At 43.0% G+C, this 26,792-nt stretch overlaps 1 protein-coding gene across 1 annotated transcript in view; it reads right to left on the minus strand.

Annotated features, from left to right (window-relative positions):
* Positions 1-26,792, minus strand: part of LOC146871551 (C->U-editing enzyme APOBEC-2-like) — a 154,629-nt gene that overhangs the window by 41,707 nt on the left and 86,130 nt on the right. The window contains exon 2 of the mRNA XM_085651160.1: positions 16,863-17,441. Coding sequence (XP_085507286.1) covers positions 16,904-17,441 — 538 coding nt within the window. The 3' untranslated portion in view covers positions 16,863-16,903. The remainder of the gene's footprint in view (positions 1-16,862; positions 17,442-26,792) is intronic.

Raw genomic sequence — 26,792 nt, forward strand, 5'->3', positions numbered from 1 at the left:
GCAAATGATCGCTTACCGGCAGGTCCATGGTACTAGATTTAATATATTTGTGACTGCAATTATTTGAGGCAATAATAAAGTCGATGGTGGATGATGCACCTTTACCAATAAATGTAGGCACGAAGGTGGTAGGATTTTGGGCGGATTCATTTACATAGCCTAAATCATACATAAACATAATGTCATTCAATAAATCCCCAATCAGAGAATGTTCGAAATGAGTTAAGTTAGATTCCTGCTCTATCATTAACCCGCATAATCCCTGTTTACTCTTAGTACAAAGTTTAGAATTAAAATCCCCCCCCCAAACAAACATAACTTCTCTATCGGTTTTGTCTATTTCATGATATAAATCCTCCCTCAGTGTTGCTAGGACACTGGGGATTTCTTTCCTTGGTATATTATTGTAAAAATTAATAATAACGACATTAAGTCCCTTTATATTCCTTAAAATAATCAGTTGATAAAAGCTAGATTTTGGGGAAAACCAGATCCCATCATATCTAAGCAAATTAGAGACAAAAGTCAATAGACCTCCCTTAGCTCTACCATGGGTACCCCCCACCGCCGGGGTAAAAAAACTTCTATACCCATGCATGTTCACTGGGTCTAAGGACCATGTTTCCTGGAAGGCCAGGATATCATGACCATCCATGAGTGTGCCCCAGGATGGGTTATTGATTTTCTCCCTAAGACCTGCCACATTCCAAAATAGAAGTGTGCAGGTTTTCCTATTAACTTTAACTTTGATTTCCCCATTGCTTAAATTACTAGGGGTCCCAGACTCCTGGATTTGATTATGACAGGGGCTCCCAATGAGTCCCTCATCATTTAAATTAAATGTGTGTAAGGCCTTATGGCTGGGATCATAACTATCCATCCTCTTATTATCATAGGTTGTACTATGAATAGTTTGTGCATACATAATAACCTCGGTGCAAAATAATGACGCCTGTTCATTGGTGTTCTCCTGAGTATCGACATTATGTACACCTGGACTAATAGGTAGGCTATTGGGAGTAACGGTCTTGCGTCAATCCACATATTCTAACCCTGAAAAGACATCAAACCGGTTTTGGGTTGGTAAATTATAGGCAGGCAGGACAATGTCTCTATTTTCCCACAAATAATTGTTCAAACCTCTATTAGGAGGATGGGGTTGTCTAGACTGGCAATTGAATGATTCACGTGTTTGTGCAAGTGAAAATCGACTACGGCCGTAATGGTTAGGTTCTGATCTATTGACAATCTGCCAACCGTCCTCCTGGTTTGAGCGATATTGAACTGGTGAATATGGGTAAAAATAGTTAAGATAATGTGTCGAAACAGTATCACTGCTAATGTAATCATACCAATCCCCAATGTGTCTGACTGCTCTGTGGTCTTTAAAATTTACTATAATTACGTCCCCTTTTATGTCTTTGGGACGCGACCCCACCCATTCACAACGCCTAACATGCAGTATTTCCCCATTAATATAGGCGGGCAATGGTCTATTCTTGCGCAGCCAATAGATCACTTTATTCCGAAGGCTTTGATGATCTTCCCTGATATCATTAGTGAGCTCAGGGACGCCAGCTAGAACAATTGCATAGGGAGCAGCTTCAGGAGGAAGATCCACTATATTGTGGGATTGCCGAGGTTTATTAAGGGTATTCTTTAGGCCACCTTCCTTAATAGGCACGTTGTTCATTTGTGTTGAAGCTAAATTTGATTCCGAGGTCAAATTATCGGCTATATTATCAATTGCTTACTTTGCATGTTTTTATTCGTTTGGAGGGGCTTAGTTGGAGCTTTAGTAGATGGAAGGCAGGATGGCACATGTCTAATCTGGGTAGATTTTAGAGTAGTAGAATGGATTGTGTAACTGACTGATTAAGTGTATCATAGTGAATACATGGCTTAGTGAGTAATGTTTAAATATGTAAATATCTGTATCAGTCTCTCACTTTGTGTATAAGTGGCTGCATGGGTTGGTGAGTAGCTACATGGGTGTCTATATAGGTTATTAGTTGGGTTTTTGAGTATCAGTCTGAGTGTCTGCATGGTTCGGTGGGGGGTATTACGTAGTGCATAGGTGCATGAATGAGTGACTCACTCTTTGTATGTGTTGAAGACAGCATGTGTGCAGGACTGTATGGGTGGATGAGTGTGTGTATGGGTGTGTTAGTGAGTGAATGACTGTCTCAATAGTGTCTTTATGAGTAACTACATATGTTTTAAACTAGTATATGTGACTATTGGTGTATATAAGTGAGTATAGGTGAGAGTGAGAGATTGAAAGAGTTCCTGTATGAATAAGTATGTGTTTCTATAAGTGATTGTTTAAAAGACTAAGTATGTGTAAGTTTCCGTAGAAGTAAGTGTGGTGGTGTGTGTATAACTGTATATGCAAATAAATGTATGTTTGATTCTTTATTAGCATGAGTGACTATGTGTGTGAGTAACTCTATGGATGAGTGGCATTGTGTAACAGGATGTATAGTTGTATGAGTACATATGATGAGTGAATACATGTATGAGTGACTGTATAGGACTGTTGGTGAATGAGTGGATGTGTATGTGGATCTTAGAATTACTGAAAAGGTTGTTGTAACTGGTATTGGTATGTCCATTGTTTTGAAAAGTTTAGTCTCTATTTTTGAATGTGCGTATCAAAGGTTATATTAGGGTGAGAGGAGGTCTGCCACTCTATCACAAGGATGATGTCATCAGTGATGTCATGAGTGATGTCATTTGAGATGTCAGCAGTGATGTTATGAGTGATGTCACTGACCATGTCATGAGTGATGTAATATGTGACGTCATCAGCAGTGCATTGCGGGCGCGCGAGTTATAGTTAGCTGAACTAACTATAACGGGGGAATTTCAATGGTTTTGTACAAGTGAAAAGTCCAGCTAACTATAACACCCCTGAAACCTATGGTTTTTTCAGTGAATTTTTAAGGTTTTTTAAATGCTAATTCCTAACTATAACGTGCCTGAAACCTATGGTTTTTTCAGTGAATTTCAAAGGTTTTTTTAAATGCTAATTCCTAACTATAACGTATAGAAATAATTAACAGTGGATATGCTATGAGGACCTGCACATCGTAAAGTATGCGCTGTAATGCAATAGGTTATTATTCACAGTTGTATTGGGTGCTAGCAAATCACCACATACTCATCCACCTAGAGTAATAGTCATCTCAAAGAATAGAAAATTCCCAAGATGTTACAATTTATCAAACAGGCAATGCAGCACACCACAAAAATCACATACACCCCACAAGCCAAACTTATTTCCGGGTGTAGTCCGTTAATTGTAAATATTGTTCAAAGCACAAAATCAATATCCGTTCTTGATATCACTGGATATATAGTATTTATTCGGTAGTAATCATATAGGTGTCCAAATTTTCACAGCGCAGCCGACGCGCGTTTCGCCCAACGGGCTTTCTCAAGGCTGCATATATACAAAAGAAAAGAAAAACATGGTATCTAATCACCTGTACACACAGATATATAACCAATATTGTCAACTGTACTATGCGTACACAACAAAGTCATTAAGTTGAAAATGCAAACCTAATCCAAAATCTATCATATAATTTAGTACATTCAAAAACAGGGCTCCAGGGGAAAGTACCCTCAGAAACAGAGTGCTCCCCTCGAGTGGGCGATTGATAGAGAGATACGTTCCGAAAGGTTCCCCAGATGGAAAGAACGTGCATGTAAAAGACACCAATGAGTAACTGAATCCTGTCTCTTTAAGTTACCCAATTCAATCATGTGCATATCACCAATATAAATATGAGTGTTAATGGGGGTGCCCATGTTGGATATTAAATCAGCCAAAAAATATGGGACATGCTCGTAAGGTGCTCGAGGTAAGTGTCTACGAGATGACGTGGTCTCACCTTAAACAATTCAATGTCTCGTTCGAAAATAGAATGTAAAGTTTGTGAAGTCTGTAATAAAAAATACCGAACCAGATCAAAGCACTGGTAATAAACTGTCACGATATCTGACACACCGTTTATCAAAACGTTAGGTATTGCTTACCTAATCTTGACAGAATCGTCCCGTGTAATTTTTAAAGAGTGCCTTAGATAGGACACTGTCGGCGTTTACCGCAATGTAATATTGTTGGAGCAATCAGAAGGACCAGGATCCGTCCACTCTGAAACAAGTATATTGTACAAATAAGTAATCACTGCCAAGTTCCATATATATCGTTACCGCAACGAATCAAATGTACGCGTATAAGTCTTGGATTTGGTATTCAAACCCAGAAATTAGCGTTATGTCAGCAAGTTACCGTGACGCCTACAATGTAAAATCATTCGTACATATTCATATTGATTCACATCCTTTGATTTGCATTATGTGCATAAAAAACGGCCTTATTATCAAAATACAACACGGTATCGTACCTATAAACCCAGCGTCTCTAGTATCTCATGTTAGTTCCCAACAATATCATCTGGCCCGGATAAATGCAAAAACAATCTATCCGTCGCCATTACGGTGGCCAAAGTCGCGCTAAAACAGCTCGCATTATATAAAGCTCGTCACAACAACAGCCCCATGTAACACTCACCATTGCTGCTGTAACTCGTACTATCACAGTGTATGGGCGTTTGGTATCCGTGTGCCTCCCGCCATTGTCGGAAATAAAAGCGGAGCGTGAGGTCATAAAAATGGAAAGTGGACTACAAAATTAGGTAGACGAAGTTCACTATCATGGACTGGCGGCCATATTGGAATGATCCAATATGTATGTTATAAATACATAAGTCGTGTATCTAGGCATGTCACACGTCTTTTTCACAGAAACAAAACGAAATTTTGTATCCCCAGTGATGTTAGGTAAACCAGAAGTCCTAATATTATGTGAAAAATATTAATAAAATAGCAATAGAAAGGACAGATAGCAGCAGGTCATATGGAATAAGAATCCTGGAGCCACAACATATGTCAAAAATGCTATTCTGTAACGCATGAAGTCCGAGTGGTCTTTTGTTACATCATTGGTACATGTTAAATTCAGAAACATTAACAGTTGGAATCAGCATCAGTCGAATAATTTCCCAGAACAGACAATCATAGTTATCTCTCATTGTACATCAAACATTGACTTATAAAAATTCAAACAGCTCCTTATCAATGTTAATCCCGTGTTCCACTGCTCTCAGGGAGATGATCCATTTACATTCTTTCTGTCTTAAGACACTCACTCTATTGCCACCTCTTTGATGTGGCAGTATAACCTCAAGGCCATGAAACGTTATCCTAATCAGTTCTGTATGGTTATGTAAGGTATTAAAATGTGAGGCCAACGCATACTGGGTATTATTGTTTCTGATGGCCCTTATGTGCTCTTGTATCCGTTCCTTAAGTGGTCTGATCGTACTACCTACATAAATTTTTCCACATATACAAATAATGCAGTAAATTACAAATTTAGTATTGCAATTGATAAACCCATTGACTATATGGGTTTTTTCAGAATTGTATTTAAAAGTGGTGGTCCTGTTCAGCGCAAAGGGGCAGACATTACAAGTCCCACATCTGAAAAACCCCTTTGGTTTAACCGGTAGCCATGTCGTTTGATCAATTTTTGGGATAAAACTGGGGCATAGGGTTTGTCTCAGAGTATTGCCCCTAGCAAAAGTGATATTAGGTCTGGATCCCACCGCCTCCAAAATCTTTTCATCATCTGTCAATAAATGCCAGTGTCTTTTCAGAATTTTAAATATTTCAGGACTGGCATTTGAGTACGGTGTGATGAACCTAATCGTTCTTGTGTCACATGGCCTTTTGTTAGTTTTGGTGCGGCCCTTCAGCAAATCTGTTCTTGTCATGCTATTTACACTTTTTCGTGCCTTACGGATATCAGAAACTTTATATCCTCTAGCCAAAAATCGTTGTTCAACTGTGTTTAGTTCCTGCTCCAATGTTTGTGTATCGCTGCAATTTCTTTTTGTGCGGATCATCTCCCCCAAAGGGATTGCTTTGATTTGTGATGGTGGATGTGCACTAGTGGCATGCAGGACTGCGTTGCATGCCGTATCCTTTCTGTATGGACGTGATATTAGTTTATTCTTATCAACTATGATTGTGATGTCAAGAAAATTAATATGTGTGGTGCTTACTGTTTTGGTGAAAGTTAAGTTGAAGGGATTATTGTTTAGATACTCAAAAAATTCATCTAACATTGTTTTTGTACCTGACCAAAACATGAGTATATCGTCTATATAACGGCCTAAGAAAAGGACATTATCCGTTAATAGACTGGGGCCCTTCTTCCAGATGTGATTGAGCTCAAAATAGCCCATATAGAGATTGGCAAATGAGGGCGAAAATTTTGCCCCCATTGCCACACCTCTAATTTGTCGGTACCAAACATCATTGTGAATAAAAATGTTGTTTTTCAACACCAATTCTGTTAATTCCAATAACATCACCGTGTGTTCCAGGTATTGTATAGACCTAGATTCCAAGAAATATTGTACTGCCAGGATTCCCATGTCCATAGGTATACTTGTGTAGAGGGAACACACATCCAAAGTCACAAGATAGTGTCCCTCTACCCAGTCTACATCCGAAATCTTGCTTAGCACCTCTGTAGTGTCCTTTATGAACAATGGTAAGTTCACTACCAATGGTTGTAAATATGAATCAATATATTCTGAGATACGCTCAGTTGGAGATCCGATTCCCAAGATGATTGGCCTGCCCGGGGGAAAGGGTGCATTTTTATGTATTTTGGGTAAGACGTACATGCACGGTATGGTTGGTGTGTCATTGTAAAGATATTTAAATTCAATATCTGTAATCAAACATTTGTCTTTCCAAAACCGTAACGTGTTGCAAATAAGTTCTTTAGTGGCATAAAGTGGATTATGATCTAAAAGTTGGTATGTCATATCATCATTTAATTGTCTGGTTATTTCAGCCATGTAGTCAGATTTATTCATGAGTACCACATTACCTCCCTTGTCAGCCTCCCGGATGACAAGGGAGGAGTCATTTTTAAGATTGAACAAAGCCTGTTTTTCCTCCCTTGATATGTTAGTTGGGTGATGTATTTTCTTTAAAAGGTATTTGTCTTCTAATTTGTATAGATCCCTAAAGATATTATGCTGGAATCGATCTATCAAATTGTGACTTGGCATTTGTGGTGTAAATCTAGATTTGTGTCTCAGCCCACTGTCTGAGCTGGCAAATGTATCCAAGTCTAGATCCATTGCTACGTCTTGTAATGATGGAGTCCTATCACTATCGTCAATTGAAAGTAATAATTGAACATCTCTGATGTCCCTGATTGAAGGTAAGTTCTCTGAGTAAGTAGCGATATCAGTGGTACTGCCCAGTTGTTGTTTATCTTGAAAGTATTTAAACAGTTTGATCTTTCTAACAAATTTAAAACAACTTACATGTAGCGACGTAAAGTCTGGAACAGTACTGGGACAGAAGCTCAGTCCTTTGCTCAAAATTTTAATTTCATGTTCATTCAGCACATGATCCGAAAGATTTACAACATTCACAATATCCGTGCATGTAGCATTGGCAACATTTATCAATTCTTTTGGTTGCGTGCACTTGATCTCGTGGTCACCCCTGTTCTTTCTTGTCCGCCTGTGACTAGTTTTTCCCCTTCTTGCCTTTTTTGGCCCATATCTTTCCTGTATGACTGCTTGTTCCCTTTCCTGAAGCGTTGTAGTTCTAAAAAAAAGGGGTCAGATGTAGCCCCCTCCCCCCGTGTTTGTATGTTCAATGATTCGCTGCTCGTAGCACTGCTAATACTGGACGTGTCTGGGGTACTGGCCGTGTCAGTTGGTCGTGGGGGATGTCCAGAACCAGCCGAATTCACGTCCATTCCAACATTATCAAATTTTTTAGCGAAGGTGTAAACCCTTCCCTGTTTGTAGTCTCTTTCATCCCTCCTGATTTTCTGAGATTTTTTATCTTTTAAGTATAATTGATGTTTATATAGTACTTCTTTAAGAATTACCATGTTTTTATCCCTTACTTCCGGTAAGTTTAATTCTTGTATTTCCTCTTCCAATTTAGTGATCTCTAAGATGATTTTACTGCGTTTAAGTTCAGCATCCTTGATCAAAATCTCCATCATTCCGACCGATGAGTTAGAAAGTAATCTTTCCCATTCTTTAAGATGACCCCTGTCCAGATCTTCGAATGAGGGAAAAATAAGAATTCGGAGACCCCTGGGTACCTGTCCCTTTTCTATGTATTTGCGTAAAATTGTTGCGTCCCACCATCTGGAGAGTTCCTGACGTTTCAACCTCTCTAATCTAATGAATTTTTGTCTCATTCCTTCTTTGCCGGTTGTATTAGTGTTAGCTTGACCTGCCATTGTTTCATTACTAAAGAGATCTTCTAGCAACGCATCTCTATTATCCTCAAAATTGGCCATAGTCAGTTGTCAGAATACAGCATGCAGTGGGTAAATAGTCAAAACCCTGGACACAACACAATTCAAAAAATAGTAATATCACATGTAATGGTAGGTTATATGCAAAACGAGTGCTCGATCAGCAAAATTTGTTGTACAAGTCCCACATCTGAAAAACCCCTTTGGTTTAACCGGTAGCCATGTCGTTTGATCAATTTTTGGGATAAAACTGGGGCATAGGGTTTGTCTCAGAGTATTGCCCCTAGCAAAAGTGATATTAGGTCTGGATCCCACCGCCTCCAAAATCTTTTCATCATCTGTCAATAAATGCCAGTGTCTTTTCAGAATTTTAAATATTTCAGGACTGGCATTTGAGTACGGTGTGATGAACCTAATCGTTCTTGTGTCACATGGCCTTTTGTTAGTTTTGGTGACAGTTTATTACCAGTGCTTTGATCTGGTTCGGTATTTTTTATTACAGACTTCACAAACTTTACATTCTATTTTCGAACGAGACATTGAATTGTTTAAGGTGAGACCACGTCATCTCGTAGACACTTACCTCGAGCACCTTACGAGCATGTCCCATATTTTTTGGCTGATTTAATATCCAACATGGGCACCCCCATTAACACTCATATTTATATTGGTGATATGCACATGATCCAAAATCTATCATATAATTTAGATTATATGCACATGATTGAATTGGGTAACTTAAAGAGACAGGATTCAGTTACTCATTGGTGTCTTTTACATGCACGTTCTTTCCATCTGGGGAACCTTTCGGAACGTATCTCTCTATCAATCGCCCACTCGAGGGGAGCACTCTGTTTCTGAGGGTACTTTCCCCTGGAGCCCTGTTTTTGAATGTACTAAATTATATGATAGATTTTGGATTAGGTTTGCATTTTCAACTTAATGACTTTGTTGTGTACGCATAGTACAGTTGACAATATTGGTTATATATCTGTGTGTACAGGTGATTAGATACCATGTTTTTCTTTTCTTTTGTATATATGCAGCCTTGAGAAAGCCCGTTGGGCGAAACGCGCGTCGGCTGCGCTGTGAAAATTTGGACACCTATATGATTACTACCGAATAAATACTATATATCCAGTGATATCAAGAACGGATATTGATTTTGTGCTTTGAACAATATTTACAATTAACGGACTACACCCGGAAATAAGTTTGGCTTGTGGGGTGTATGTGATTTTTGTGGTGTGCTGCATTGCCTGTTTGATAAATCCTAACTATAACGTGCCTGAAACCTATGGTTTTTTCTGTGAATTTCAAAGGTTTTTTAAATGCTAATTTCTAACTATGCCTACAGCGATAGGACATGTGAAGAAAGAAGAAAAAATGCACAGAAAGAAAAAAAAGAAGTGCAGAAAGAAGCAACAGAAGTCCTCAAAGACGAAGAAAAGAGCAGGAAGAAGGATAACGTGCAGAAAGAACAAAAAGAAGAGCAGAAAGAAGCCTTGTTGCAAAATCATCCTGTACTCTCAACTTTTTCAGACGGATACTGGTTGTAACTGAGTCTGACTAACCAGTCCTAGAGCCAGTGCTATGTTAAAAGACACTTAGAATACAGTGAAAACACCTACATACACTAGGGAACATTATGCATTGGGGTCCCCCTGTGATTAGCATGACCTCCTCTGTAAGCCCCTAGTATATAATAGGGCAGGGGGATTAAAACTACCTCTTAAAACAGGCCACAGGGCGTTTTTGCACACGTTAACTCAGGCCCCATCTCCTCCCTTCACCACTGTGTAAACACGCCCTGTGTCCGTTTCTAGTTGGGAGATTAAGTTCATTTGAATCCTGAGGGTCCCTAGGGTCCAACTAGCCCACTAGGTACCTCCAGTAAGTGCCACAGAGCTGCTTTGCAGAGAGGTGTAAAAAGTGGCACGGCCTGGACCACCTCTCTGCAATGCAGCTCAGTGGCGCTTACTGGAAGCACTTGGTGGGCTAGTTAGCCCCCAGGGGCCCACAGTATTGAAGGAAAATTATATCCCCAATTTAAAACGTGCCATAGTGCGTGTTTGCTCACGTCACCTCAGGCCCCGTTCCCTCCCTTCACCACTGTGTAAACGCACCCTGTGGCTGTTCTAAGTTGAGAGATTAAGTCCCCTTGAATCCTAAGGGTCCCTAGGGTCAAACTAGACCACTAGGTACCTCCAGTAAGCGCCACAGGTGTAAAAAGGGGCTTGGCCTCAGAACACCTGTCTGCAGCGCAGCTCCCTGGTGCCTACTGGAGATGCCTGTTGGGCTAGTTGGCCCTCAGGGACCCTCAGTATTGAAGAGGAATTAATTCCCCAACTTACAACTCGCCAGGGGGCGCGTTTGCAGAGTGCTGCAAGGAGGGGGTGTGGCCTCCGGCACAATGCCAGTCTTTTATTTATTTTAATTTTTTAAGAAGGGGGGCTGTGTGGTTCCCCTTCTTATTCTAATTTATTGGCCCTGATGACCCCATCCCCCAGGGCCTGTCTCCTAATTATATTTTTTTTACCCCAATCCCCAGGGCCGGCCACTGTTTATTATTATTTTAAAAAAATATATATTTATATTTATAGACACACCTAGGACATGCTGGACAAACCGTACGTACCTATCACCATGACGATTTGCGTGATATTCATTAAAAGGCGACTATGCATACAATGAATCCACGTGGAATGTATTTACACCACTAGTGAAGCTCTGACATGTCTGATGCCCTACCGTGCCTAATCCCTGTAGACACCCTTGTCGTTTATTTATATAAACATGGGTAGCTATTGACGGGCACATTTAATACACATGCACACCAAGCCATTAACAGGGGAAATCGACAAAAATTCGACCAAAACTATGCAAGAAACCCCCCTCACGGTTAATAAAACACACATCCACTGCCGGATGTGTAATACTTTTTATTTTACTCTCTGGAAAGGGGACGAACATCACTTGAGAGTCACAGCGCGCTCCTGGCAGAGCCCAATGCTGTGTTACACCCACCATTCCCTGCTGAGTGCCACACACCTCTATGTTGTATTCCACTAGCTAGTGCATATGCTATGACACTCTCTAGCCCATGTGCACTGTAACACCACCCCGTGAATATGTCATGCCACACTTGTCTTCGCACGGGTTATATTGCCCCATCTAACGTGCCTTCCTCGATGCCTATGTTATAACGCACAGTGCTATGCCATACATATTACAATCTGGGATCCATATCTTTGTCACAGTGCATATGCAATGTTACACTCCCCAGCACATATTTTATATTACAACTTTAGAGACTAGTTAGGTTACACAACACTGCCCTGTGCATATTACACTCCAAGGCGCATATCGCATAGCACGCGCTAGTGCCTGTGCTATCTCGCGCTCTCCAATGAATCTGTCATTGCGCACAATGTATTGCATATTATATTTCACGCCCGGTTCATCTTATATCACACTTTTTGGTGCATAGTTTATACCATACACTATATCTAGTTCTTCATTTTCAATCGTGCTCTCAGGACTATGTTCTATATAACACTGTGTTCACCTACCCTTTTAACGGGCATTACATTTTGCGATAGGGGGTGGAGGGTCAGGGGGTGTTTCTGCCAAGTGAGCCCGGAGTCACAGTCACAAACGTCCTCTTCTTCCTGAATAAAAGTGAGATTATGCTGCATAGTTGTTCATATTTTAAGTAGTTCGCACAGACACACGTTTTAAAAGCAATAAAGTTCCTAATACCCGCCTTCTCTGAACAGTTAGCTTGCTGCCCCATCCCCCTCCTCCCTATCCTCTGTTGTGTGAATCCATGGACTAGCCTCCTCCCTCCTGCCATGCATGGTCTGATGTGCTGCCACTGCCCTCAATTTAGTATGATGTACCAGTCCACTCCTCCTGCCCTCCATTGCCCAATTCTATGCCCCATCATTGACCTACTGCTCTGTGCTTAGCTTGCTGCCCCTATTCTCCTTCCCCCTGCCCTCCGATGTCTTTGTGTATGCCCCTGCTCCATCCTTTTTGCCCACCATGTTCCATGGACCTGCCACTCCTATCTACTCTGAGTGTTCTGTTGAGCTGCCACTCCCCTCCCACCTGCCTAGCATTGTCAGATGACTGTAACCTGTCCCTGCCACCTCCACCCTAACTGTCCACATGCCATGCCCCTATCCTCTTCCTCCTGTCCTACATGGTCCATTGTACTGCCACACCCTTCTGCCCTCCCTGGTCTGTTGTGCTGCAACTGCTCCTCCTGACTGCCCCGTGCGGTCTGTTGTGAGGCCCCTTTCCCTGAACTTTCTTGTCTGTGCACAGGTCCTGACCCTCCCTTCTATCCTCCATCGTCCTTTGTGCATGCCCCTGCACCCTCCTTCTTGCCCATCATAGCCATTGTGCTACCACTAACCCTCCCACTTGCCATGCATGGTCTTCTGTGCTGCCATGGCCCCTCCCACCTTCCCTGTGTGGTCAGTTAGCTGCCCCTGAACCCCTCCCACCTTCCCTCCATGGTCTGTGTGTATGCCATCACAGTCTCACTGTTGCTCTTCATGGTGTGTCTTGCTTCTAGTGCCCATCCTGCCTGACCTCCATGGCTATCTTGCTGCTCCTGCCCTGCCCCCTTGCCCCCAGCCCTCTGTTTACATGTGCAGACCCCTACCCCCTCCCTCCTGGCTTGTCTGTTCCATTGTAATGCCCCTGATCCATCCCTCCTGCCCTTTATGGTCTGTTATGCTGCAGCTTTCTCTCCTGTCTGTCCATTATGGTGCTGCCTCTTGCCCCTCTGTTCTCTGTTGTCCATGTGCATGGTCCTGTCCCCTCCCTCTTGCTTTCTATGGATTGTTGTGCTGCACTCCCGTCCCGCATGTCCTGTGTGGTGTATTGTGCTGCTGCAAACCCTGATGCCTGCCCTGCAGGGTCAGTTTGGTGCACCTCTCCGTGTCCCTCCTGTCCTCTGTTATCCAAGTCCATGTCCCTACCCCATTTCCTTCCATGATCCAATGTACCATACTTGCGAACATTTTGAACTTGGTAAGAGGGAGATTTTGAAAAAAACTGGGGTATTGATTTTCCCCTTTGAGTTACATTGAAAAAGAGGAGATTGTAGACAGGAGACAGATCAAATAAAGCCCATTTGAGCTTAAAAACATTGGACGTTTCCTGGCTGAATCGGGTCTGTTGGCATGTATGGTTGTACTACCATTGCCTCTTCCTTCTGCCCACAATGGTCTATTACATTGCCACAGCCTCTCTTGCAAGTCCTGTATTGTTGGTTTGTTGCCCCTGCCCCCCTTTCCACTGCCCTCCGTAGTCTGTTGTGCTGCCATGGCCCTTCCTGCCTGCTCAGTGTGGTTAAATTGTTGCCTTTGCACCCTCCTACCTGCCTTCAATTTTCAGAGTCTGTGCCACTGGCCTCTGCCTCTCAACAGTATCCTAATGAACAACTAGATTGCTAACATTCTATATTTATTACAAAAGTGTGGAACGCCTGACGTCATCTTGATGTAATCAAAACTGTAATACCTAGAGCATTTCCTTTAGAAATTACATATATGAGAGGGTCTTATTGGCATCAAAATTATGGTTAGTGCTCTAAAAGACTAAAATAAGGACATATTTTCTGAGTTTTCAAATAGCGAGAAAGCACTTTTAAATTATTTGTTACCTTTATGTTTTTTTATCCAGTTGACCACTTGATTAAATAATGCACTTAGGGGAGAGGATGTGGTGTTACTTCCAGAACTGCAGACTTTGCAACTGGGGAACCAGGTTGGAGTTTCTGCTTCAGCTCGACATTCTGTGATTCTGGTCAAATCACTTAGTCTCCCCATGTCTACAACCAAAATGAATTTGTTCTTGTGTGATGTAACCAATGCTCATGTAAAGCACTCCAATACCTGACAAGTCTGCACTATATAACACTGCAAAAACACAAAATAAGTGTTTTGCACACTTCTGTCATTGGGCTATATTTGGGCTATATCTGGGTGATTTTGGGCTACATTTGGGCTCTTTTGTCTCCGGTGGCCATCTTGGGAGATTTATTTGTTATGAAGTTTCCTAATTTCCTCATGTACTGCAGTCTCCTCAGTAGGAAATGCTTTCAGTTTTTTACTTTGATTCCATCATGAAGGTATTCAGATATGTCACACATTTGCCATAAACTCTTAATGTTAGCACTCTAGTTGCTCATTAGATCACTGTAGTAAAACTACTGTTCACCATGGAAGTCTGCTCCTGGTATTAAAAGTGCATGTTTCAGTCTGCATGTCAGAATTTTTTAATGAAATAGAAGAGGATTTGAGAAGTCACTCAAAATGTGCCCTCATTTTCTTTCTTCAGCATTAATCATAATTTCTATGGCAAAATGAACCCCCTCATTGTGTTCCTTTTTAAATTAAATGTTTTAAGTGTTACCAGATTATTCCAATCAAGATGGCTTCAGGTGTGCCATACTTTTGTCATAATGAAGACAGTAAGCGCTCTAGTTGTTTTTAAGAACACTCTGGGACATTCTGTCATTGGGCTATACTTGGGCTACATCTGGGTGATATTTGGGCTACATTTGGGCTCTTTTGTCTCTGGTGGCCATCTTGGCAGACTTATTTGTTATGAAGTTTCCTAATTTCCTCATTTACTGCAGTCTCCTCAGTAGGAAATACTTTCAGTTTTTTACTTTGATTCCAAAGGCATTCAGATGTGTCACACATTTGCTATAAATTCAGAATGTTAGCACTCTTTTTGCTCATTAGATCACTGTAGTAAAGCTACTGCTCACCAGGGAAAACTGCTGCTGGTATTGAAAGTGCATGTTTCAGTCTGCATGTCAGAATTTTTTAATGAAATAGAAGAGGATTTGAGAAGTCACTCAAAATGTGCCCTAATTTTTCTTTCTGCAGCACTAATCATACTTTTTATGGAAAGATGAACCCCCTAATTTTGTTCCTTTTTAAATTAAATGTTTTAAGAGTTACCACTTTAATCCAAGCAAGATGGCTTCAGGTGTGCCATACGTTTATCATAAGTAGGACTTTTAGCGCTCTAGTTGTTCTTTGGAACACTCTGGGAAGCTGCAGTAGAACACAAAGGAATCAACTGACAGTCTCTGCCCTTGTTGGATGTACATGTTTTACTGAGAATGTCAGACTTCATTCTCACATGACTGAGAAAGATAATGTGAATTTACAGAATATAAGCTCTCAGTTTAGCTTATAGATCACCTTCCAAACCTCTGTGGGAAAAGCATGAGAAAATATTTTTCTCTCAATCATGATATCCCAGCAGAAGGCTTTTTCACATGGTGAAATCACCTTAGAACATACCACAATTCCTAAAATGAGTATGGTACCATCAACAAATGATTTATAATGTAACTAAAGTCTTAAAACCTTCTATTAACAGCAATGCTTTTTAATGAGGTGCTATCATGTATATTGGTCCCAAGATGGCTGCCAACACTTCTTGGATGAAGTGCTGACAGCCAATCAGATCTCAGGATGAGATGTGTGGTTAGGCTCCGCCCACATATATATATGATTTTACTTTTGATTTTCTCAGGAACTACTGAACAGATTGACACCAGACCTGCAAAAGGCACATCCCTGACCTGAGGACTACCTCTCTGCCAAATTTCAAGTAATTCTGTTCAGCCGTTCGGGCTGTACCTTGGACTAAAGGTCCCTATGGAAAATTGCATGGGGAAATCGCGTTTTGGCACCCCCCTTTTTTCTCAGCCCCCGCTTGACGAATCCCCCCGAGACTTTCAGGGTAGGAGCGGAGCGAAGCGCCCCACCTATTTTGAAAATTTCGCGAGGATTCGTCAACCGGCGCCAAAGTTATTCCAAATAGAATGTTGCGGATTTCCTATGGAAACACGGTCCTAACTATAACTATCTACTGGCGACCGCCAGTAGATAATATATATATATATATATATATATATTATCTACTGGCGGTCGCCAGTAGATAGTTATAGTTAGGACCGTGTTTCCATAGCAAATCTGAAAATTCTATTTTGAATAACTTTGGCGCCGGTTGACGAATATATATATATATCCCTTAGAGTTCACTTCTAGAGACACCACTACTTAGGGTAACAACATTTTGTCAAGTGAGGAAGCCGAGATTGAGCTCAGGATTTCTGGTTTCATTTTGTGGAATTCATCCAGTAGATGGGTATCTCTTTCCCTCCTGTTTTACATCAAAGGTTAATGTCTGTGTTTAATACTTAGTGCACGAAGCTAGAGCGTGTGTGGCAGGTGGCAAGCAGCTGCCATGTGATAGGTCAGTGTATTTTAGGCTCAAACTGTCAAAAGGACCTCGAGCTAAGCCAAACATCTAGCTCGAGCTTTTAATGGCTTGCTCACGTCTACTACTTGCTAATGAATTACATCTCTATGTACCTCCTCATTATCTTACTGTGTCTTAGTTTGAAAGAGAGAATCTCTTGGAAAATAGTCAAACTAACCTGGGAGGAAATGCAGCTCTATCCTGGACCTCTGGCAGTGTTCACTGCAGGATCTCGGCCAACTTCTCTTCATAATAAAGAAAGTTCTCCTGTATGTCTTCCCACGGCACGAAGGGTCTGTCCTGGCCTTCCTCCTGCTCGACAAAATTTTTCCAGACAAATTCGAAATCCTGTGGGCCCATGATCTTCATCTTGCAGCCTGCAGCCTTCAGCTTGCGCAGGCTGTCCTGGATCTCTGGCTCCTCCCACATGAAAAGCCGCCCCACCATGACCATCAGCCGCAGGTTCTTGTTCTTCTTCAGCACCCCGGCGATGCGCTCTGAGCAGGCCACGCACGGGCTGGAGGACATGTACCAGGTCACCTGATATTTAACGCCAGCCTTGCACTCTGGCAGGACAGTGTTGAAAAAGGCCTCTTCGGCGTGGGCAGAGATGAGCTCATCTTCCGGATACCCACGGAAGACCCCAGTTTCCTTGCCTTGGAGGTCCATCACAAAGCACAGGAAAGTTTTATTCCTGCCTGAGCTGTATTCCACATTCCGAAACTGAAATTTGAAGAAGAAGGCTGGAAGTCGGCTCCTAAAAAAAATAGGAAGAGAGAGAGCGTGAATATGATGGTGCAAGTTGAGCACTCCTAGTGGTGAACTTAGAAGCTGCCCCACCTGTCCCCCTCGCAACAAAAAAGGCATTATGGGCGTTATCTTAGCTCTCTTAATGTGTAGCAGTGGGACAAAATATTGGTGATTAAAGTGAAGTTAGGGGTTGGGAACATGCTGTCCAGACTACGGGATTCCATGCTGAAGGGTTATTCTAGATAACCAAAGGCAGCGAGTTGGTAACCCCAAGTAGAAGACTGCCATATAACTGGGCAGTGATGGGCTATGCCTGCAGCATCTGGCAGGCAACCTCTGCATGCCACCGAAAAACAATTCATGCACCCGCCAAAAGAGTTCCTGAGAGAGATTCTGGCTCGAGTTCGCACGCGAAACAGTCACAGCAGAGCCCATCTTTGTTCACATTCCATACACTGATTAGAAGTGGTGATTCGCCTATACCAGTGCAGTTGGTACCTTGTAGATAAAGTTAGAAGTGCTATAGGATTGAGAACAGAAGTCTGCGTAGAGGGCTATGTAGGCATTTGCACAGCAACACTGCAAGTGACAGATTCCCATGCACGTTGCGCAATGAGGACTAAAACTCAGGAGGAGAGTATCCTACTGAATGTAGAAAAATATTCCATGGTTTGTGGAGGGAAGCCTTGCAGATGGATTATATCTCGAAATAAAAGGGGAGGACATGCAATGCGCTCACGGGGTAGGGAATGGCCGATGCAAGGCATCCCGTGCAATGGGAGATACACAGCGTGTGGTAGATGGTGGCTGGATAGTGCCTTACAGAATAAGGAATCATATTTATGGTGTTGAATGGAATGTGCCTTGAGTAAAAGGGAACAGAAGGTGTGGTGCAGAATAGGAGAAAGGGGGGCTTGTTGCAGAATGGGGAAGAGAATGCATTATGTGTAGTAGGAGTAGGGAAGGTGTGTAGTAGTGGAGGCACGTAGAATATGCGAGCTGGAATAGTGTAAAATGGAAAGTGAACTTAAGGTATGTGGTAGAACCCAACCTCAGAGCACAGAGACACTGACACAAGGACAATCAAGCATTTGCAATGCAATAGGTCTCGCAGTTATACGCGTTTGAGCTATTGGCATTATAAATGACAGTGCCTTTTATTTATGTTTTTTAAAAAACAAACTTAAATAAAAAGCATTGTCATTTACAATGCCAATAGCTCAAACTCCTATAAATGCGAGACCTATTGCATTGCAAATGCTTGTTTTCGTCTGAGATTAAATGGCTATCATGTGTAAATTGGAGAGTAAATAGTGTGTGTATTTCTGTGTTGAACACTTGTTGAGGAGTGTAAACCAAAAACTATAAAAGCAATGTAAACGGTGCGTGGAAATGTGCAAGTGTATGTATAGGATATATGAATGTTATATGTGGTGTGTTACATAAAAGTGTGTCCATATAACATAAGGATCTGCAATTGCGGAGGGGTAATATGGAGTAAAAGCTGTAAGTATTTTAAATAAAGGAATATCGTGAAGTAAAGATATGTTGAAACTGTAAGCAAAGAGACAGTGTACAATGAAAAATGTTTTGGTGGTTTGCAAAACCTGTAGCCTATTTAAGCAGATTTAGTGTAAACCATATTGTTGTTTGCTTCTTGTGAGGAGGAGCAGAGCATCATGTATTTTATGTATTTAATGTGGAGTGCAGCATATGAAATGGGTGTACTATTGCGTACAACATATAGACATACACACATACAGACAATCACACACACAAAGGTGTAAAGTTACAAATGCACAGACAGAGCAAGACACAGAGAGACATACAGACATAGAGAGAGAGAAACAAACACAGATAAACGAAAAGACATACACACAGATACACACGCAGAGATAGGCACACACACAAATGCGTGTTTTTTGTATGTATTTATTGTGAAATGCGGCGTATGAAGTATGTGTATTTGTGCGCAGAACATATAGACATACACACATAGAGGCAGGCACACACATAAAAGTACAAAGACACATACACAGAGAAAAAGACACACAATGTTACCCAAAAAAAGACAGACACATACTGAGGCAGACACACAGAGACACCCAGACCTAGACAGGAACAAATAGAGTAAACAAAAACACACACACAAAAAATACACACACAGCGATAGGCAGACACACAGATGCGTACACAGAGACAGACACGTACACTGAGTCATAGATGTGGACACAAACATACGCACATACAGACGCACACAATAGACAGAGACACACACACTAACACACATATGCACACACTGAAACAGAAACACACATACAGTTCCTGTATGCATTTTTTTCTATGCCTCTTTTTGTCTGGCTTCATCTGTGCATTACTGTTTCTGTGTACGTCTTCGTCTCTGTGTGTGCATCTTTGTCTCTGAGTGTACGTCTCTATATGTACATCACTATCTCTCTTTTTGCATCACAATCTTAACTATGCATCTTTGTTTCTGTAAGTGCGTCTCTCTCTTTGTGTGCGTGTCTCTGTACGTATATATGTGTGCATTACTGTTCCTGTGTGTACATCACTGGTCTGTGGGTGCGTCACTGTGTGTACGCCTCCGTGTGTGTGTGTTCATCTCTGTCTCTGTGTGTACGTCTCTGTGTGTGCGTCTCTACGTGTGAGTCTTTGTCTATGTGTGTACATCATCAAAAGCAAGAATCTTGCTTGTACAGCTTAGTATACAACCTCTGCATTGTAAAAGTGATGGTGTTAACGCTTTAAATTAAAAAACCTAACCGATTTCTAAACATACCTATATATCTTTTTTGCATGCACTCTACACAAGATTTTGCCCTTATTGTAAAACTCAAAGTAGTGTATGTTAAAAAGACATTTATACTGAACGTAGGCTATTTCACATTTTTCTCCATATTATGCTTCACCAGTACTGTCTCATTTAATTAACTTGCAAAGCGTACGGCAGCACTGTGCATTTTTGCATACTAGTACAATAAACCCACTAATCTGCTTCTTGTCACCAACTGTTGCAAATGCAAACAAGCATTGGACGCGCGAGACGCGATGGTGGGGGGTGGGGGAGAGAAGCGCGAGTTCTAATAAACTGGTGTGAAATAGCAGCAGGGAAGGGGGCGGAGAGGGGCTACGAGGGAGAGCGACGTAAAGCCATATGGCTGCTTTGCGCGCGTGCACGCCTCGTGGAAAGTTGCAATAACGAAGAGCAGGTGCGCGACAAGGCAGAGGTAAAACCTGAGGACAAATTGACCCGGTCGGGTCCCGCTCTACAGGGATGGCAGACATGGCCTCGAAGGCTGCCTTTGTGCTCCCTCCAGCCAGGTGTTCGTTGCTACGGAACGAGCATATGAAATTAATGGTCTGCCCCCGGAAACTGCATATGCCTGTGGTCCGAGGGCATTTAATATTTGCGAGTTGCCCAGGATCACAGTGGAGAGGATTTGGCCGAAGTGATGCATCCTGTGCCCGGGCACATCACTTAATTCCCCCGTGCCCAATTATTATTTTTTTTTAATGGATGTGTCCTCGTGTAACACAACTGGTGCCCGGCGAAGCTCTCTGATACCTTCTCGTCAGACACGGTATATGAATGAAAACTCTGAAGCAAGCTTGGTGATGCTAACTTGAGGGGAGAGGGCGTAGCCTCACGGCCAGAGCTGCCAATATTGGAGCTAGGGAGCCAAGCTGAAGCCTCACGTGGGCTCAGCACCTGGTGTTTCCAGGCAGAGCACTGAATCCTCCTGTGCCTACCAAAAAATGAATGTGTCCTCCTTATGTTACGTCACCGGCAATCGGCTAAAGCGCTCCAATACCTTTGGGTGAGTTTGCGCTATATATAAATCTGCAAATAGGAAGAAATCTCATGGGCGGAACAAATTATGTTCAGTCGAGTGGGGGAAGCCTCTTTGCAAATACTTCAACTTAGCGTCCATCACATTACACTCGTGCAGCCCAGAATAGTTCTAAAGCGTCCAATGATGCACCGTGCACCGCTTCGGTATGAAAAGTTGCACAGAACGTGGGTCAGGTAAATCACTAAACATCTCTGTCCAAAAAAAAAAAAAAAGTAGAGGTGCAGACCACGGCTTGTTCCCCTAGGAAGGGTCTCCTCGAGGCATTAGATGCCGTGGCACAAGACGGGGTAAATGAACGCCAGGAGGTGGCATTACGTACGGCTAGAGGCATCAGGAGCTGTGGTGTACCACGGACAGAAACGCGGATCATGCGTGGGGTGCCAGCGAGTATGGCACGAGTCGGGACGGGCGGAGCCCCTGCACTTTTAGAAAAGCGGCCAATAAAGCGAGTGGAGACAACGCTGAACTAAAAGTTCACACGTTACACGCTTTGAAAAGTCACCCTGGGCACATGTCGAAACAAGAAAAAAATGAAGCGTTGCGGTAGCATCACGTTGGGCCGAAGGCGGCAGATTGGCAAGTCCGCGTTAAGTATGCTATGACCACAGGGTACTGATAACATGGGATTTAATTGTGAGAAGGTCCGGGCATGACCTATCTTTGATCCCTGCTGTTGCTTAAGGACCTGCAAGGGATAAGCATGTTTGCTCTTTGAAAGCGGAGAAAGACCCGTGCGAGCATTTAACAGCAAGCACCCACCCCTTTTCACTACTCTCCCTAAAAAAACAAAAACAAGCATTGGACGCGCGAGACGCAATGGTGGGGGGTGGGGGAGAGAAGCGCAGTTCTAATAAACTGGTGTGAAATAGCAGCAGGGAAGGGGGCGGAGAGGGGCTACGAGGGAGAGCGACGTAAAGCCATATGGCTGCTTTGCGCGCGTGCACGCCTCGTGCACTGTAGCTCTATGCCAGGGGAAGCACTTTAAAAAACCCACTTACAAAATGTCTCAAAGAGACAGCTTTGCTGTCTCAGCGAGACCTAAAGACAGCTTTGCTGTCTCAGCGAGACCTAAAAAACGATCAAAGAGGGACACATTGTTACTTGTGGAACATTAACATTCACTGAGTATTTAGGTCACTGGCTGCAAAAATTGTAGGGCTGGGTAAGTGTAAGGCGTTCTAGAGCAGGAAAAATAAAGTGTTTTCTAGATTTAAAGTAATCTCTTTCCCTTTCATCTCGCACCATTTGAGTATGCCCCATCTTCCATGGGGTTAGCACAACAGTATGCTGCTAACCCCCAATGTAACCATGAGGGTATCATAACATGCGGAAATTAGAAAGTAAAGTAATGGGATTGAAAAAACACATACTCAAAAAATAAAAGTTGAAAAATCTGGAAAAAAAGGTGTTTATATAGATGTATGAGCGGTTCTATGTGAGTGCAGAGCGGAAGGTGCAGAATACTTTCCTGCACGTACCTGAAGTGGAGTAAAAGGTGCACTGAATGTGGTGCACAGTTTGCTGCCTGACTCCTGGCTCCAGGTGCTTAAATGAGATGAGAAGTGTGGGGGGATAACGATTGTTTTCTATACACACAATTGCTCTGGGTCACAACCTCCTTCCATGAGTAGGTGTTTCATATTTTTGGACCTTCAGGAGTCGGTCACATATAATCTTTTGTAAATTGAGCCCTGTGCCTGTCTATCAATACGCAACAACAGGAAAAATAAGGCAGCAAGTAAGAAATTAAGGCAAGATAGAAAATACGTGTCTGGCTTTCGGTCATTCAAATCTGTGTGTTTTTTTTAGATAAACCCCCTTTGACGTAATGTAAAATGAGCCGCATTCCCCTGCAAAATGTGGTGAGTGACCACTAACATTTCAATTTGGCTAGCTACCTCCCCCCGTATGCAAAGCCTTTGGTTGAGCAGGGAGCAGCCCATATGCAGGAATGATTGCACGAACTTACACCAAAGCCCTGCAAATGTTGTCGATCTTTAAATTTTCTACATTAGTTTTGCTTTGACAGTCAATTGTGCTTGTTTTCAGAATTAGGCCTGCGGCAACTGACCACTTCCTGTTACCATGGGAAGAAGAGTGGGAAATAAAAATGCAACGTTCAGTGACAGTGGATGCTCTGCTTTGTACTAAGCCCAAACATGCCAAAGTTGTAAGCTCCATTTGTTATGCAGTAACTGTTTACCATTTGAAATGTTTCCTGCCTTTGAGAGGGAGGGAATCAGCCCCGGCTGACTTCAAAGGGGGCCTCCACAACACACTCGGCAGCAGCCAGCACACAGCTTTGATTCTCATCTGTCGCTGTGGGTGACACCGTGGATCCTGAGATACTGACCTAAGGTTGAGATAGTGGATCAGGATAGCCTCTACTGCTCTAAAATGGCTCAGTCCACTGCTCCCTCTTCATGCTCGACAGGTGTGCTCTGTCCTTCCGAATCCTGCTATCACAGGTCTATGCGCGGTGTTCTTTAGGATTTCACTCTTTCCACACCCCACTCCTGTTTAACTGCTACACGTGACCACGTCTCAGCTACTATATCAGTACAGTATTCACTTCCGGGTGTATCTGACAACACAAATAAACATTCACCTGCAGAATAATTCAGAGGGCCACAATAGCATCACCCTTTGCCTGGGACTCACACTATGGGGGTGTGAGATAAAGCTTCCTTAAGCCAAAAGATATCTACAATGGAAGCCCTAATGTTAGGAAGACAAGGCGCTGCCTCTATGCCATTCCACTGGCCCTCTGGTGTAGGGAATGCTTCATTCTGCACTTGGAAAGCCAAACACGGGGGAGCACTTTAAGGTACAGCGCTTCTTTACTCCTCAAATCAACACTGCAGTCAAGGGGGTTAACATGAAACTCTACCTGCTTCACAAAATCCTCCCTCTCCTATAAACCTCTCATTGAATTGAACGTGTAAGATTTTCTGTTTTGGGACGTATAGGCTTTGGTAACATTGTTTACAGAGACCTGGCAACAACAAACTTGGTTGAGAGACTCCAAAATCAAGCAGCTAGGATGTGCCTGTGTTTCCTGCAAAATGCTTCTGAAAGCATTCCATTGACTCCCAGTGGAACTGAGGATTACACTCAAGTACTTCTGCACCATCCAGAAAGTCTTTTGGGAAAAATAACCAACATACTAACAAATACTGGTCCAATACCACATCGCAAATAGGAAACTTCACTCAGCCACGTCACACCTGATACCACTGTGCCCATTCCACCAACCGAATGCAGGCGGTGGGAGTGCTGGGTCCAAAACTTTAGATCTCTCTGGGTCCAAAAGTCATTGCCCAACTACCTAAGATTCAGGCAACTTCTCAAAGCTGAACTTTTTAAGAAGGCCTTGCAACTGATATGTCCCAGGATCCATGTTTGAAGGATGATGAAAGTGAGGAGTCCACCTGACTACACTCTAATGATTTGGCAATTAACTCGACTATATTGTGTATGCTGTTTGTACCTCTAGTTTCCTGTCCAGGATGGCGTTCTTAAGATATTGTAAGATGACAATTGGCCCTTTATAAAACACCTGCATGCATTTTTTATAAATATTGTAGCAGAGTACTCAGTCACTGCATTAATATGTGTATTGGCACGTTGCTGTATAATTCATTCTAGATTATACCTGGATAATAGTATTTTATTTGTTAATCTATATTTCCAGTTGCATAGAAGGTGAACTGGACTGCACTTTATTGTATGTGTGTTCTTGTTTGCCTTGTATCACTGAAATCCAAGTGGAGGGGATGTTAAACGATTGAATCCACTTTGTTTAGGTCTCGCGAGCCAAAGGCTCGAAGAGACATTTTATAACTGGGCTTTTCAAAGTGCTGCCGTGGCCTAAAGCTACAGTGCACGTGAACGTGCACGCGCGCAGCGCCATGTGTCTTTCCTCCGTAGCGATCGTAATCACGATCACTTTCACTTTCGCGGGCTCCTCTGTTGCTGGCATTCCCCCCTCCCTTCTCGCCCAGCCCTTCTTGTCAGCTCGGCTTGTTGAAAGTACCCTTCTTGTCAGCTCGGCTTGTTGATTACTTTCACTTTCGCGGCCGCTTTGATGTTTACCGCGATCACTTTCGCACTGCCACAGCTGCTGCCGTTCTGACATCTAATGTGCAATCGAATGTTGAGCCGACTCCCTGGTGTGGCACCACATCGTTTTCTTTCACTGTGTCCTCCTTTCCCACCCCCGCCCTTCATCGTTTTCCCACAACTCGTGACTTTTTACCGTCCACCTCCTCATGAACGCTGCTGCTTTCAGTTACTTGGCTGCCGCCAGCCCCCCCCCCCCACCTCCCCAAGCCACCGCACCGGTCCCCCCCCTTTCTTTGCCATCACTGTGTCCCCACCACCCCAGCTCCTTGCAGACACCCCCTGCGTGCCCCCATCTCCTCGCCAGCTTGTTAGCTGCTTCCTGAATGAGTAACTCCAGTCCGGTATCTTGTGAGCATCGCGGGATTAATCTTGGCTCTGGTAGAGGAGCCCTTTTGTTCCAAAGGCAATTACCCTGCAGCTCGTTTCAGGCCCTGGCAGGGCTCTGGGACGGGCTGCCAGTTCAAACAACCCTTGCGTGCCAGCAGTCTGTATGTGATGAAGTCGGGGGTACTGCTGGCTCCCGAGGGGCGGGGCCGCGGAGCGAAGCACTCCCCTTTTACACTCTGTTCGGGCTGCCATGCCTACTTCCTATCCTTGTTTATTAAGCACCACAGCACGCTGCTTAATTATCAGCAATAGTGGCCTCGTCTTTCTTTTTTTTTTTCAGGCCTGCTCGCACAACTTCCTTCGTTCCCGTCACCCCGTAAACAATTATCCTTTGAATTGCTAGTTTGTAATCTCCAACCGCCCTCCCAGAGCAATTCTGCCTGTAGTTCAATAAGGGTTAACTCTTCTTGCTTGTCTGTTTAAAATTCATGCCCCCCTTCCCACGTGGCGTTACCTCTGACCGGGGCTGTGTTCCTACTCTCTTTCTTTCCCTCAACACCCCCTTCTTCCGAATCAGGTGGGTGATAATCGTAAAGCATGCAAGGTAGCAATTGTGGTATTTGTGATGGTAGCCCACTTGGGTATTTTTATTTCATGTCACTTTGTATTTGAATGCACATAGTTTTACATTTTAAACTGCATTTTAGTAGCTAAGCGTTTACATTGACATTAGAAATGGGAAAATCTAAAAAAGCCGGCCTCCTCTTTCATACCTACTACCCCTAACGATGCGTTAAAGTGCTTTTCGGCACATAGCACGCTACTCCGGAACCGTGTGATGCTCTCCTCATTTTGTAGGACTGCTCACAAAAGTACCGGGGAGGGGAATTGCATTTTTAAAGTTCACTTAATCATCACTTAGAATGCTGGAGAGTTAGTTTGCTTTAGTTAATATGCACTTTACACCACAGGTGCACGGCAGTCCTCCTCACCCCAACTGAATGGCTACAGGATCACAGAATAGCAACGTG

Source organism: Triturus cristatus, chromosome 1_1 (assembly GCF_964204655.1).
Source record: "Triturus cristatus chromosome 1_1, aTriCri1.1, whole genome shotgun sequence".
Taxonomy (NCBI): Eukaryota; Metazoa; Chordata; class Amphibia; order Caudata; family Salamandridae; genus Triturus; species Triturus cristatus.